This window comes from Nannobrachium achirus (genome assembly GCF_963921795.1).
Source record: "Nannobrachium achirus genome assembly, chromosome: 14".
NCBI lineage: Eukaryota > Metazoa > Chordata > Actinopteri > Myctophiformes > Myctophidae > Nannobrachium > Nannobrachium achirus.
The window spans coordinates 42328890-42343972 of NC_137821.1; the positions used below are offsets into that span (position 1 = coordinate 42328890).

Here is a 15083-nt window from a genome sequence, read left to right on the forward strand (position 1 = left end):
GACAAAACTATGCAACTGCATTGATCCCCAAGGGGCAATAACATGAGACTCATCACTGTCTACTTATGGTGCTCTGGTTACCACAATAACCCCCTGAGTGCCATATCTCATTGGTTCTCAACCTGTGGGTCGAAACTCCCAGGGTGGTCCCCAAACTATTTTGAGGGGTCCCCTGATGTTAGATTTTCAAGACCTTTTTAGTACCTCTGGTTAATCATTGGCAAAATTGTCAAATATTAGATCCATAAATTGCGTTGCGAGGCGTTGTGAGCATGTAGATCTGCTATTTTCACAATGGAACAGATCGGGGCAAACTAAAAGTAATGCCAACTCCTACAATTTCAATTGCTTGTCAGGGTGGGGGGGGGGTCCCCAGTTGAATTATGATTATTTTGGGGGTCGTGGACTGAAAAGGTTGAGAACCGCTGCCATATCTCACTGCTCCTCCTGACAACCACACACCTCCTCTCCTCCACCCCCACAGACACGGTGACCTCCTCCTACATTCCCGTCAAGCCGTTCGAGGAGGGCTGCGAGAGGGTGTCGGTGGAGATGGAGGAGTTCCTCCCCGAAGAGGCCAAGTACAACTACCCCTTCACCACCTACAAGAACCACCTGTATGTCTACCCCCTGCAGCTCAAGTACGACAGCCAGAAGGCCTTCGCCAAGGTACCGTCCTCACTGTTCCTTTAGCCTCTTCTTAAGCCCTGTCTTAAAGCATTTTTTACCTGGGGAAACAACCTTGTCAAGGCAATACTATATGGTTCTAGGTATGTACTGTATGCAATGAATGCTTCTGTCAAAATCCAATAATCAAACGTACTGTATCATTGGTATGCACATGCAGGTTTGTTTATTTCAAACAATTGTATTGATGCAAGAGCAATTGCTTCTATTTCAGCTTGCTAACTTTCCAGTAAGAGAGAGGCTGCAGTTTCCATTACTGTAGCTTTGAATACCTTTCGATAATGTTATTGATATCAGTTGATATCAGTTAAACATCAAACCTATCCCATCTGTCTAACTCCCTGTCTAACTCCCCACATACATATTTCACTGTGTGTATTAAAGGAGTGAACTGACGTTTTTCACCTTCTCTCCCTACCTCCAGGCGAGAAACATAGCTGTCTGCATCCAGTTCCGAGACTCCGACGAGGAAGGCGCCTCTCCCCTGAAGGTGAGTTTGAGATGAAGAATGAAAGTGATGAGACGATGATGCTTATCGGGTTTGCTGTGACATACAGTACCTTTCCAAAGTAACTACAGTACATACTGTATGTTGAGGTGAATTTGTTTTTGGCATAAGAGGAGAGGATACTAACCCAGTCACTACTGCTGAGCTAAGGTCAACCACATGGGCAGGGGAGATGTTTGACTTTGATCTTCAGGCGATACCACTTGTCAAGCAGTAGTGTTTCTACCCAAACACAAAGTCTAAATGTGTCAATTGAAGAGAAGGCAGACCAACCACAACCACCGCAGTTGTGTTAGTGTTATGCACACAAAACATCCAGATTGCAGCTTTAAAGCCTGCCATGGCATAAGGTTAAATATTCTTACCACCTGTACCCATGAAAGGGGGAAAAGGAAATCGGTAATTCATTAAGTATGATTCCAAAGTCCAAACTGATCGTATCAACACAGGTACAGTAGCTTATTAACATCGTCTGACTGACTGCATGTACAGTATTTACTGCATATCGGACTGGTAGTTGTTATTTTAAATTAATGTCAAAGTCAAAATTCTATTCTATTCTGTATGATTGAATTCACTCAGCAGCACCGTAATACATCACTTAGATATACTGTACAATAAATACATTAACAGATTGGTGCCCGAAAGGAAAACCTTCTATGTTTTCCTGTGATGGACCATGATTAACAGGATAGGATGTAACCGTTTGTCACAATTAATGTCATGCAAGAAGAAGGATCAGGGACGTAAAGAAGTGATGGAAAAGACACTCCCAGAAAAGTGAGAGGACGCAAAGTAGCAGTCAGAGCTGATGCCCCGAGCAGCCAGAGAAGGAGAAAGGAAACGCTTACAGAAGCTGCTTATTACTGCTGGCAAGGACAGATAACAAATGGTCTCTCTCTCTCTCTCTGCCGCTCTCTCTCTCTCTCTCTCTCTCTCTCTCTCTCTCTCTCTCTCTCTCTCTCTCTCTCTCTCTACAGTTTACAGTTTACAGTTTAGGCATTTAGCAGACGCTTTTAATCCAAAGCGACTTACAATAAGCAGATACAAAACATCACAAGATAATATGTCAGTACATCAACAGCAATATAACAAGTGCAAATGGATATCTATCTAGAAAAAAACACAATAAAATCAAAGTTCTAAAAAAAAACTAAAAACAAATGCTAACTATCTTCATGTATGGTCATTGATTTTCTGTAGTGCTAAGGGTTTAGGTGGAGTCTGAAGAGGTGGGTCTTCAGTCCACGGCGAAAGCTAGCGAGTGAGTCCTTTGTTCTAAGTGCGACAGGGAGTTTATTCCACAACTTGGGGGCCAGGAGGGCAAACTGTCTCGGGCGAGTGGATTTTTGCCCTGGAGTTTTTAGCGAGGGTTCTGTCAGCCTCCCTGTGTTGGCTGATCTAAGTTCTAAGATCTCTCTCTCTCTCTCTCCCCCTCTCTTTCTTTCTCTTTTTTTTTTTTTTTACAGCGCATGTCAAATATTTGTGGGTGGAAACAGTCGTCAAACGACTGCAGACTCCTTTATTTTTTTCCAGCGGAGGATAGGGAAAGAAAATGGAAATAGTCTTGACTTGAATTGCCATAGCATTTGCCCTCCATGAGCTTGAAGCGGTGCCTTCACACAAAGATTAGCACGTATCTGCGAATGTGTGTGTTTGTGTCTAACAATGCTCAGGCTTGCCCCCAGGCAGATTAAGTTGTTTACAAACAGCATGGCAGCTCACCTCTCACAAGATGCGATCAGTCGCCACAGGAAGTTCCTGGACTTTATACACACAACACAGGATCTGATTGAGAGGAAAGAATTCTTTTGAGTGTGTTTTGGGAACAGGTTCAGGTTCAGGAGCATGAATGGCTGTGTAGTGAAAATACAGGCATGACTGTTGTCTTTGAGACCGGTGCTGAGATAGAAACTAAACATACAGTAGCTTGCTCATCAGTTGCAGGCTATTTTACTGTTTTTGTTTAATTTAATGTTAACCACTTAAACCCCAGCATCGGCATTGTGGGGAACGCTTTCACAGAAGATCGACATGGTTACAAAGTTCCACTCTGCGACGTGTCGTTAGCTTGTCAACCGTCTATTTTCACCAAAAGCGAATGTTTTGGTTTTGAGCCCTTATTCAGAAGTACAGTATGCAGTGCTTTGTTATCCTGAAGATATTATCTGCTTTTTACTGTAACAGATTCTCTACTTTTTCCAGTGCAGTCAGTACGTACGTACGTAGCATGCAGACACAGCCCAGACACACAGTATCTACAGTATGACTATATGACACAGTCAGTTACGTGACCTATATATTCAGCGACATTAATTACATTGTGTGCCGTCTCTGGGCAGAAAAGGGACGGATGGAAGAAAAGTCCGTCCGGAAGCCCACATGAAGCTGTACAGTACAGAAACATGCATGGACAGGACCATCCCTGCCACCGACTGATACGATCCCAACCAGACCCTCCAGTAGTCAAAGCCCAAGCCCTCATCCCTAGTCACTGTAGGTAATCTGAGCTACCATCGCACGACCACTTCCACTTATTACTACCGTGAGTCTCTCCACTCCCCCTCCACCCACCAGTCTGCACAACACCCACACAACACCACCTGCAAAATCTACTCCCAAGATCTCAAACAACAGATCAGTGCTGAGATCCGTGCCGGATTTGGGCCCCCCCAAGTGCCTCTTCCAGGGCTGGACCTGAGAACCTGAACGTGCCCTCACTCAGAGCTTATCCCATCTCAATGCACTCTCTCATCCTCTCCTTGGTACCCCAGGGCTTTCCTTAAAGGTAGTCTCTTGATTACAGACTTCTGCATGAACTTTTCCCTGATGATGGCTAGCCAGATTGCCTTAAAGGTGACTCCACACCAAAGAGACTACAACTCTTTCCAGCTCCTGGCAGACTGGCATTCTGTGGCATTTAAGTGGCACAAACTAAGCCCAAACTCTAGTTGGCAGAAAGAACATTGTTATTGCGTCGATCTCCGTCTGCCAGTGTGTTGCCAGGTCTGCTCATTATAAGCGACTTTAGGTCTTCCTGTAAAGTCGATTGTAAATATTACTAGTTGCGGCTTGCTTTTGTTAATATTTATTTTCCTTAGTGTAGTTGCTTATTTGGGTCTTGCTTTCAAGATTATTAAAATTAAAAGCTGATGTAATAGGGCTAAAGTGGTAGAAATGGTCACTTCTTTTGGGCTTGTTTTCATAAACCAGTTTGCTTGTTTCACTCACAAAATGTGTCAAATGTGGCAACACACTTTCAGCCCTGTTAGCAAACAAACATGTGTTGCGGTGATTTCTTTCTCCATAGTACTATGACTAGCTTGCATTGGAGTTGATTAGTATAGGAAATTGAGAGTTGAGGCTGTGAATATGGTATTTAGTTAAAATGTTTGACGGGAAAAGTCTCTGGCTTATTTAGGCTTGCTTCTGGAAGTTCTGCACTGTAGCAGACTAGACAGAGGTCCATTCTACAATGGAGGAAGCTCATGCAGTCTTTCATCGACAGATTCCTATAGCCCTGTCGACGGCAAGCGCCTCTTGCCGACAAGCATCCGATGGCTCCCTTTCGGCAGCCTGTCGGCAATCGACGCTTTTCGACAAAAATCATCCACAAATCTCTGTGGTTAAGAGGGTTAGGGTTTCCTTAATATGAACAAATTCTCTCATCGGTTTCCTCCCAATACTATGCAGTCTCGTATGTTGTTCATGAGGGATGACCACACTAATCAGCGTCCTAATTAACAGTTTCAGCTGAGCCATTCTTCCGTCCGTCGCTCCTCATTAATCTCAGCCACACTGACCTGGTCAAGCTTGCGCTCCTCAGCACACAGACTCACTGTTCCCCCAGGACCGCTCTTTACAGCAGGGCTGCTCACGTGCACTTTATATCTCTGACAATGCAGTGTTTCCCCCGCTAGCAGTGGGGCACTAAGTCGATGTTGGCCAGTCAGGTGGTCAGTCTGTCCGGGCCTAAAAACAGAGTACTTGAAATGTACTGGTAGGATTGCCATGGGCACCTTCAGACTCCCTGGAGGATGAACATTGGTGGAACAATTAAAGACCGGGCCGGTATGTGAGCCACAATGATCGGGCCCCCCCGACAACCCCCGCTGCCTGTCTCGTTTGAAAGTGTCTGTGGTATATTTTAGTTGATACAAAAGGTTTTGAAAGTGCGCGGTTCCACTGCAGCCATCACTACGGTACACGTAAACAATACATTGTCTGTCTGTGAAGATAGAAGTTAACTCTTCTAGAGGAAGTCTGTCTCTTCCTGTTGTCCTTCACAATCAAGTGTGTGTCCCCCTTTACTTCCCAATGCGCGACATTTTACCCAGATTAATTTTACAGGAAATAGGTGTAACAGAGGCAGTGCGATACAGAAAGGGGACCCAATTGTGATGCAGATTGACGGTCATTTGGACTGAGACTGACCGACTGTCGGAGGCTGACGGCCGGGCCTCTGCAGTCCGCGGGCCGTTAAGCGGCCGCATACCCAGCTTAACCCTAACCCTAACCCGGACGCTCCACCCCTGAGGATGAACCCTTATGATTTTGATGGACACAGACGGTGGCCAAAGTGTGGTTGCCGTTACACTGGCTAACACATTACGTCTTACGATTTGAATTTTCCTCATTCAAGTCAATGGGGAAAATGTATTCACTAATAAATATGGAGATCTCTGTGTAAGTACTTGTCCTTTTAGATCCCTGATGTCATCAAAATTAAGCCCATACTGTAGCTTGGAATACCCCTACGTATATGGACATACAGTACTGTGTCAGTCTCATGTAGTCTATTATGTCAGTCATCTCCATATTTGGGAAAAGTTACATTCTAATTCAAGTCAATGGAGACAATTATGCTTCCCTACATGTCCCGATGAAGCCAGTCAATTTAACGTATGGCCCAAGTGCGTGCCTCCAGAACTATGGGAGGAGTACCGTGGCAAAATAAAGTTTATCTAGAAAGATGGAGAGATGGATGGATGGAAATAAAGTGGGACAAGTACTATAGTGTGGTGGACCCTGTGAGGGCAACCACACTAATAAAGTCAGACAAGTTCACACTAATGAGAATGTTTGTCCAAGGGAAGCGGGACCATATGCCACCTCTTGTTTCCTCTTTTGTCCCTGACCACAGATTGCTGAACAGTTGCTCACCGTCATGCCCTGACTATCAGCAGGCCCCGAGGCCCATGACTGACTGCTGTGCTGTGCTTGTGTTTCTTTTCAGTGTATCTACGGCAAGCCAGGAGAGTCACTCTTCACCAGCAGTGCCTATGCAGCCGTCTTGCACCACAACCAGAACCCGGAGTTCTATGATGAGGTGAGGCCACTTCCCTTTAACCCTGAGTTGATCTCTCCTATTCACTGCAAATTGCCTCTGGTGTTCCTGGCAGAGACTTGCCAATATATTTTTGTCAGTGTCGGGCAGAAACCTTGTATCCCCATATTTCATATTTTTTCTTTTTTATGTATTATTTGTTGCCTGATTTATTACTTTGTCATATGGCACAAACGTGTCGTGTTAAAGTAGAGAAAATAGTTAATCTGCAAGTTCACAATGTGCTACATCGCAATGCATTGTGCAACTTGTAAATTGGTTACTTGCGTTACTTTTTTAAGATTTTGAAAATGTTTCGCCTATATAGTGCTCAAAGCTATGCCCCTTATTATGAGCATATATTATTATTATTAGGTCATGATTATGACCCGCAAAATGTCTGTTGGTTTTATGATTATTTAACCAAAAACAAAAGGTTGAAAAGGGCTTGCGGACAAATACATATTTATTCTGGGGATCGTTGACGTGAAAATGTTTGAGAACCACTGGTTTATCTTGACGCGTTGTGAGCTTTTAGATCTGCTATTTTCAAACATTTTCTACTTTTACTTTTGGTACTTTAGGTACATTTTTAATTTTTGATGCCAACACTTTCATACCTTTACCCAAGTACACTTCGAATTCCGGACTTTTACTTGTAACAGAGTATTTCTACATTGCAGTATTGATACTTTTACTTGGGTAAAATAAGTGAGTAATCTATCCCAGGGGTTCCCAAACTTTTTTGTCTCAGGGCACCCCATACATATTTTTTTAATCCGAGGCACCCTTACATTGGAAAACATTGTATGTCCAAAACCGTTCGTTTTGTATTTCATCTATAAAATGTACTAAACTAGTGAAAACAGCCGATCTACAACCACACAACGCCTCGCGATGCGAGGCGTTGTGTGCTTGTAGATCGGCCGTTTTCACTAGTTTTGTGCGACAGTTTTGTATGATGAAGCAGGGCCTTGCTTTACCAAAAGACGTACACATTTGAAACTTGGAGATACGAGGTTTCTGCCCGACAGTGACGATATTTTAGTGATTTTGTTGCGAGGAAAACGTTGAGATAATAGCCATTTTGGTTAGAACTGTCTGAAAATAATTGTACTTCAAGTTTAAAATGATACTAAATATTTTTTCAAGTGTCCAAATAAATTCCAAATATTATCAAATCATCTCGCGGCACCCGTGGACTACCGTCGCCCGTCGCGGCACCCCAGGCACCACTGCTGGAGATGCGCTGTAGTTTTCCGTCACTGAGAAGCGGCTCTGCTCTTCCTGTATTGCGGTGCTTTCGTCTCCACCAACGCCCTGCAGTCTTCTTAGCTTCCTGTTATTTCACGCACCTCGTTACTCTCTGTTCATGTTGTTCAGAGTCCATCAACCGTCACTGAGCCTGCAGTCCCGTGAATCTGTCTCAATGCAATGCGGCTGCAAACTCACCCAAGCCTAGCGCCAGGGACCCCAGCGCACACACACACGCACGCACGCACGCACGCACGCACGCACGCACGCACGCACGCACGCACACATGCACGCACGCACGCGCACACACTCACTTACACGACTATAAAATGGATTAGAACCTCAATAGATCCCTCACACATGAGTGTACACACACACACACACACACACACACACACACACACACACACACTCCGGCTCACTCAGGGTCTTGTTAATTGGGTCTGGCTGCTATGTGGATTTTCCTCCACGTGCTTAATCCAGCAGCCTGAAATGTGGGGCCCAGGCCAGAACAGAACACACAGTAGGAGAGTGTTTCAACTCACACAGTCATAGTTACTGTACTGTTACACAGTAATGTATCATCTACAGCAGTGGTTCTCAAACATTTATGTATTTGTATTTGGCTGCGGACCCCCACCTGATTCAGAAAATACTTGGTGTCAGGGACCCCCTATATAAGATTTGCAATAAATAATCTCTATATATATTTTTTTTTAAATAGCAGATCTACCAGGCCTTTGCGGTTGTTGCTCCGTCTTACACTGTGGCGATAGAAAATACTGAGTCAGTTGACGGTTTTAAAAACTTGTGCAGGCGTTAGTTCTTGTTGTGCTATTGCCTTGTTTTTAACTTGATTGTTTATAATTTTGTACAAAACTTTGAAACGTTGTTTTCGAACTGTGATTTATAAATAAAATCGACATACTTACTTACAAGCTCTCCACTTGTTGCACTGCGACATGTTGAGCTTGTCTATCTGCTATTCTCAAATATCCAATGTATATACAGTATACTGTGGGTTTAAAGTAGTTAAATTGCTTTCGATGCTATTTATATGTTGACAAATGTTGCCGGGGGAACCCATGGAACCCCCTCATGGACCCCCGGGGGTCCTTGAGACCCACTTTGAGAACCACTGATCTGCAGGCTGATGTGTGACCCTGCGAGAATAGAAGCTGGACAGCAAATAACCGAGTGACACACTCCTAGCTCATGCTACATACATTGAATAATCATGATGTTGATTCATTCTTAGTAACTTGTCTTGGAATTGGGTCTTCACTAGATGTGACTGACTGGGCTCTGACTGCAGAGCCATGTGTCATTTCCCGTGACTGAAACATGCAGCATGCAATTCTTAGCACACTGTTGCCCCCTTGTGGCGAAGATGAGCTTTTACCCACTTGGTTGTTAAAAATAAGTATATACTTATCTGGCTTGTAGATCGGCTATTTTCAGCAAATGTTCACCTGTTTTCTCAGAATGTTCGGCTCTAATAGAGGGTATATGCGTGCGTGACATCATCACCATACCCGGAAGTTATACGAGAAAGTCTACTGAGTGGCAAAAAGCTACTTTCTGGCCTTGACAGCCCACACATCCAAACAGAAAAGTCCTATCTGATTGCACTAAACCAGTGTTTCTCTGTGGTATATGATAGTGGTATATGATGCTATGATAACCCCCTGTTTCAAGAATATAAAATCACAAGTAAGAAATGGAGTGAAAGAGTTTCAAACAGTTTTCATGTCAATAACTTCAATACATTCAAACATGTAATTTGATTTAGCAAATCAGGCTCATATCACGTTTCTCCATGTGTCATCATTAAACATAACAGTAAATGTTTTTCCCCTCCTAATTCAATTGTAGTCAATTATTTACCTATGAACAATATTAGCATGATTTATACTTACATTTTTCTTTTTGGGGGGCATTTTCGAGTACCCCCTGAAGTACCTCTGCCTACCCCTAGGGGTACACGTATCCCCATTTGAGAAACACTGCGGACTAAACAACGTTAAACTCACTTTGCCACTCACTTTGCCACTCGATTTGCCATTCACTTTATGCATGTGCATACTCTCTATTACATGTCCAGAATAGGGATGCTAGAGTTCATGTGATTCAAGTTTATTTTTGCTTTATTTTTATTTTTTTGCCTAGTGACTTCGTAACGGCACACTAACTTAATGTCAGTTGTGTTTCTTGGTACTGTACTAAATCCTATGTGCTACTCCTGAGCAGTGATTCACTTCTCTCTTTTTATCAAACCAATTCAGGCTTTTTGTGGTTGATCTAATCTAAGCTCATAATAAGGGGTGTAACACAGCTGAAGTGAGTGAGGTCGACATGACATTGTATTGCATTGCACCTGACCCCCGGTGCCTTCCATTTGGTTTCCAGGTGAAGATTGAGCTGCCCGTCCATTTGCACGACAAGCACCACATCCTCTTCACCTTCTACCACATCAGCTGTGAGATCAGCAGCAAGGCCAGCACCAAGAAGAGAGAGGGAGTGGAGTCACTGGGTAAGTGAATGTGCACATGATGCGTGTGTGTTTGTTTGATTGATTGATTTTCATTTGGTGATAAACAGGGTTCCCACAGTCATGAAATTCTTAATATTTTGACATTTTAAAATGGCCAGGCCTGGAAAAGGTTTGGAATTAAGCAAATGTTTTGGAAAATGTTTGGATACCGGTATACATTGTTTTTGTTTAAAGATTCAAGATTCAAGATTATTTTATTAGGTCCCGAGGGAAATGTGTCTAGGACATGCAGGCTGCCACTTGTTAACATACAACAAGAAACAGAAAGAAAGAAAATTAAAAAGAATAGTGCAAAGCACACAGTGCTGACATACAGTTAAAGTGCATACATTACTTTACATTACACTACATCAGGGGTGGGCAACTGTGATGATGGCGAGGACCACTATATTTCCACCTTCACTCCAGAGGGCCACATTGCATATTGCTACGTCCTACATTGTCATATCTCATACAAAAGAAGCAAAAATAGCAGATCTACAAGCTCAAAACGCATCGCGCTGATGCGTTTTGAGCTTGTAGATTGTCTATTTTTGCCTCTTCTGAATTGCAGTTGCCCATGTATGCACTACATTATAGAGTCACCACACCCCCCTTAGCAGCCTGATTTTAACAGATTAATGGATATGGGAATAATTCAGTATTTGTAACTATTCAGATGTCTTTTCTTATTTTTCACTGGGACTCTAACGTAACGTCTGCCAGAGGGTAGCAGTTTGTATTCTGACGATAGAGGGGTCGGCATTATCTGAAATATGTAACATGCTAAGATGTAGTGATGAGCTGCACGGAAATGTATAAGATGTCATTTGACAGAAATGATAGATCTACAAGCTAACAACACATTGCACTAGGCCTAGGGCCAAATCCAAATATTCGAATATTCTAATATCAAAGTCACTATTCGACGTTGTTCACCGAAGTCGAATATTCGCTTATTTATTTTTATTTTTTTATTGTTTTCTCTTTAAAAAATATATAGTTTATAAAGCTTGGCTAGATATGAAGTCATAAGAATGAGTTGTCAATGCCTCTGGTGGATGAATTTGTTAATGCTCTATACCAGGGGTTCTCAAACCTTTTTAGGCTGTGACACCCAAAATAAACATATTTGAACTGGGGACCCCCACCCTGACAAGCACTTGGAATTGTAGGTATTACATTTAATGTGACTCGGTTCCGCAGATAAATATTATCTGAAAATGGCAGATCTACATGCTCTCAACGCCTCGCAACGCGAGGTGTTGTGGATCGGCTATTTCCACAATGTTCACCTCTTGCTTATTTAATAAAAGACAGTTTGGCCAGTCCTATATATTCCTATATATTCGAATATTAGAATACTTTGAGGTCGAATAATTGGAATTCTAAAAATCACTATTCGTGAATGCCCTACATTGCACCATGATATGTTTTTATTTGGTGGATCTGTTCTTTTTGTCATTTGACACCTTCGCTCAAGTATGTCTTGGTGCATTGATAGCACACTGGTGTAAGAGTCTCTTTATTGCACCCTATGATTGCTATAGGCCTGAAAATGGGATAAAATACTTGGAAAAGTTTAGAAAATTCATTGTTCCAAGTGTGTGGGAACCCTGGATAAAAGAAAGGGCACAATAGCACTTCCAAAAACATACAGAAAGATATCACTGAGGATTAAAAAAAAGCTCAGTGTTTGGGCGTGCTCGGATGCAGTATCTGCATACCGTCGTGGGCGTTCATACAACATGGATTAAAACTATCAGTCGCCACGACTGATTTCAGTCATTTGCATTCCATAGAAGCCAGCATGTCTTCTATAGAAGCATGTTGCTCAGCAAAAATAGACAATCTACAAGTCTGTGACGCATTGAGAGCGTCTGCGGCGCATTGAGAGCTCGTAGATCGTATATTTTTTGTTTTGTTTTGTTAGTATTTTAAGATTTGAGCATTTGAAGTGGTAAAACTACCAATGTGTTCAGAAGCAACTTCCATTAAGCCCGATTTGTCTCGGATATTTCATCAAATGAAAGGTCAAAGGCTCTATTTGTGATTCATTTACATACTGTAGGCCTATTTGTGTCAGTTGTTTAGGAAACAGTGTGTGGTGGGGGCTCCTTTCACACCGTTAATCCAAATAATTACTTGGCCATACAACATTTTTCAGTCGTGAGATTTTATTTTGCTTTGATCCATGTGTATTTAGGTGTTATTGAAAGTGTGTACATGTGTCTGTGTGTGCACGTGACCCAGTGTCCCTAGTCTCGCGTAGCCAGACAACCACTCCACAATCTCCGAATGCTATTTAGAGTCTGGAACTACACCTCCTGAAATCTGAGTAACGGATGCTGCTATATTTTAACATTTTTGATAAGCAGCACTATATATATATGCTTGGATGATTTTTATTTATCGCTTCTCAAGCCGGATACTCATGATCAGAACTTCGTATGACGGGAGCATTTGCAAATTGTCTGGTGATGCGAAACTACAGTGTCCCTAACGCGACCGCAGTTTTCCCGGTGAACCTGTGCGCAAAGGTGGGGGCCGATGGGCAAGGAGGGTTGCGAGCTTATGAGAAACAACTAAAATAAGACCTTAAAATCTGGCGAAAACAGTTGAGTGCATTAGCGCAAGATGACGATAAAGGAAATCGTTAAATGGAAAACATTAAATGAACTTCTGAAAAGCCTACTAGGCTTTATGGCTAAAACAGTTGCGTGCATTAGCACAAGATTAGATGAGGATAAAGGAAAACATTAAATGGAAAACATTAAATTAACTTCTGAAAAGGCTTCTAGGCCTACTAGCCTAAGTAAAACTAGTGGAACCGCGATCTTGCCACACGTGAATAATTGTGGTTGTAAACAATAACACAGACAATATAAATCCTTCGTCTAGTAGTGGGAAGAAGAGGTTATCTTCATGGCCCCAAATAACTTTTAAATATCTTGCAATTGGCGACGAGTCTCTTCCGAAATCGCCAAGAGTGCCTCTCAAATCAATAGATAAAGCTATATTATAACCTCTCCATCATCGGCAATAATCAGTGGTGTGTGTTCCCCACACTCCCGCGCCCCCATCGTTGCGCTCAGGTTCACCGGGAAAACTGCGGTCGCGTCCCCAACGCAGGGTTCACACATGGGTTCATGAAATTCCTGGAAATATTTTTCCAGTACTGGAGAAGTTTTGGAATTGATCAAGGGTCCTGGAAGGTCCTGGAAAAAATAGCTATGTATTGTCTTTGGTTATTGATTTTGTTAATACCTCTAAAATGACAAATTAAACATTGGCCAAATTGTCAAATATTAGAGGCAGAAATCTACATGCTCACAAGTGGGCATGTAGATCGGCTATTTTCACAATAGAACCGTGTTATACAAAATTCCTCAACTCTTAGTGCACGTTGGGGTGCCGGGTCCCCAGTTAAAACATGATTATTTTGGGGGTCACAGCCTGAAAAGGTTGAGAATACACTACCTGTCTTTGGGCATTGCGCATAGGAGTAAGCGACCTGTTATTGAGCTGAATTATTGTTATATAGTCCTGGAAAATGTGTGGGAACCCTGCTAACGGTACTGTCCCATTTCCTGTGCTCCAGTGGGCTTCTCCTGGATGTCTCTGCTGAACAGTGGCAGGATGCAGTCCACAGAGGTCACGCTGCCAGTGGCCTCCACCCTGCCACATGGATACCTGGGGGACAAGAGTCATGAGAACAAGAAGGTACCGCTCTCTATTGGGCCCCGAGTATGAGTGTCGAGCAGTGGTGTAACCAGGGGTCAGGGGATGTAAAACACAACATCTGGGAATAAATTCCTTTCCAAAAATGTTCTTCACCAATGTGTTTGTATAGGTGTCTAGTAACACATCTCACAAAGATTGAAATTCAATTTCCCTAGGGATATCTGTGACAGCTGCTGAACGTTGAGGTACCATTTACCTTATTATGCAGGAAAAAGATACAAAAAGAAACATCTGATTTAACTTCTTTTTTTTTCTTTTTTCTTTTTTTTTTCATGATTCTGAATCCATTGCAAACATTTATTTTGCACTAAAACACTCCTTGGGATAAAAACAGCCCAACAGCCCAAACAGAAAACAATAGTTTGTGATTATCTGGAAAAGTGGCTATGGACGTTTTTAGCCCAAGTGCAAAACAAATGCTTGCAATGGATTCAGAATCGTGCAACTTAAAGCAGATTTTTAAGGTTAATAATGAAGTTAATGGCACCCTAACTTCCAGCAGCTGTATCAGATTCCCCTAGGCCCAGGGAAACTGCATTTCAATCTTTGCGAGATGTGTTACTTACTTGACACTCGTGAAGAAACATGTTGGTAAGGATTGTATTCCCAGATTGGACATTATTCTGATAATATTCTCTCACATTGTACCTGGTCTCTGTTTTGTCTTTTTTACAGTCTCAACCAGATATCAGGTGGGTAGAAAATGCCAAGCCTCTGTTCAAAGTGAGGACCCACGCAGCATCAACCATATACGCTCAGGTACAATACGACACACACACACACACACACACACACACACACACACACACACACACACACACACACACACACACACACACACACACACACACACACACACACACACACACACACACTATATATTTACATCACTTGTGGGGACATTACATAGACTTCCATTCATTTTTATGCAAGTCCTGTGGCCTTACCTTAACCTCTATCCCTAAACCTAATCCCTAACCCTAACCCTAACCGTTGTGGGGACCTACTATTTTGTCCCCACACTGTCAGAG

General features: G+C 42.6%; 1 protein-coding gene across 1 annotated transcript in view; it reads left to right on the forward strand.

Annotated features, from left to right (window-relative positions):
- Positions 1-15083, forward strand: part of dock11 (dedicator of cytokinesis 11) — a 161035-nt gene that overhangs the window by 55503 nt on the left and 90449 nt on the right. The window contains exons 17-22 of the mRNA XM_080741633.1: positions 485-669; positions 1112-1177; positions 6432-6524; positions 10185-10308; positions 13910-14031; positions 14728-14811. Of these exons, the coding sequence (XP_080597759.1) occupies positions 485-669; positions 1112-1177; positions 6432-6524; positions 10185-10308; positions 13910-14031; positions 14728-14811 (674 nt within the window). The remainder of the gene's footprint in view (positions 1-484; positions 670-1111; positions 1178-6431; positions 6525-10184; positions 10309-13909; positions 14032-14727; positions 14812-15083) is intronic.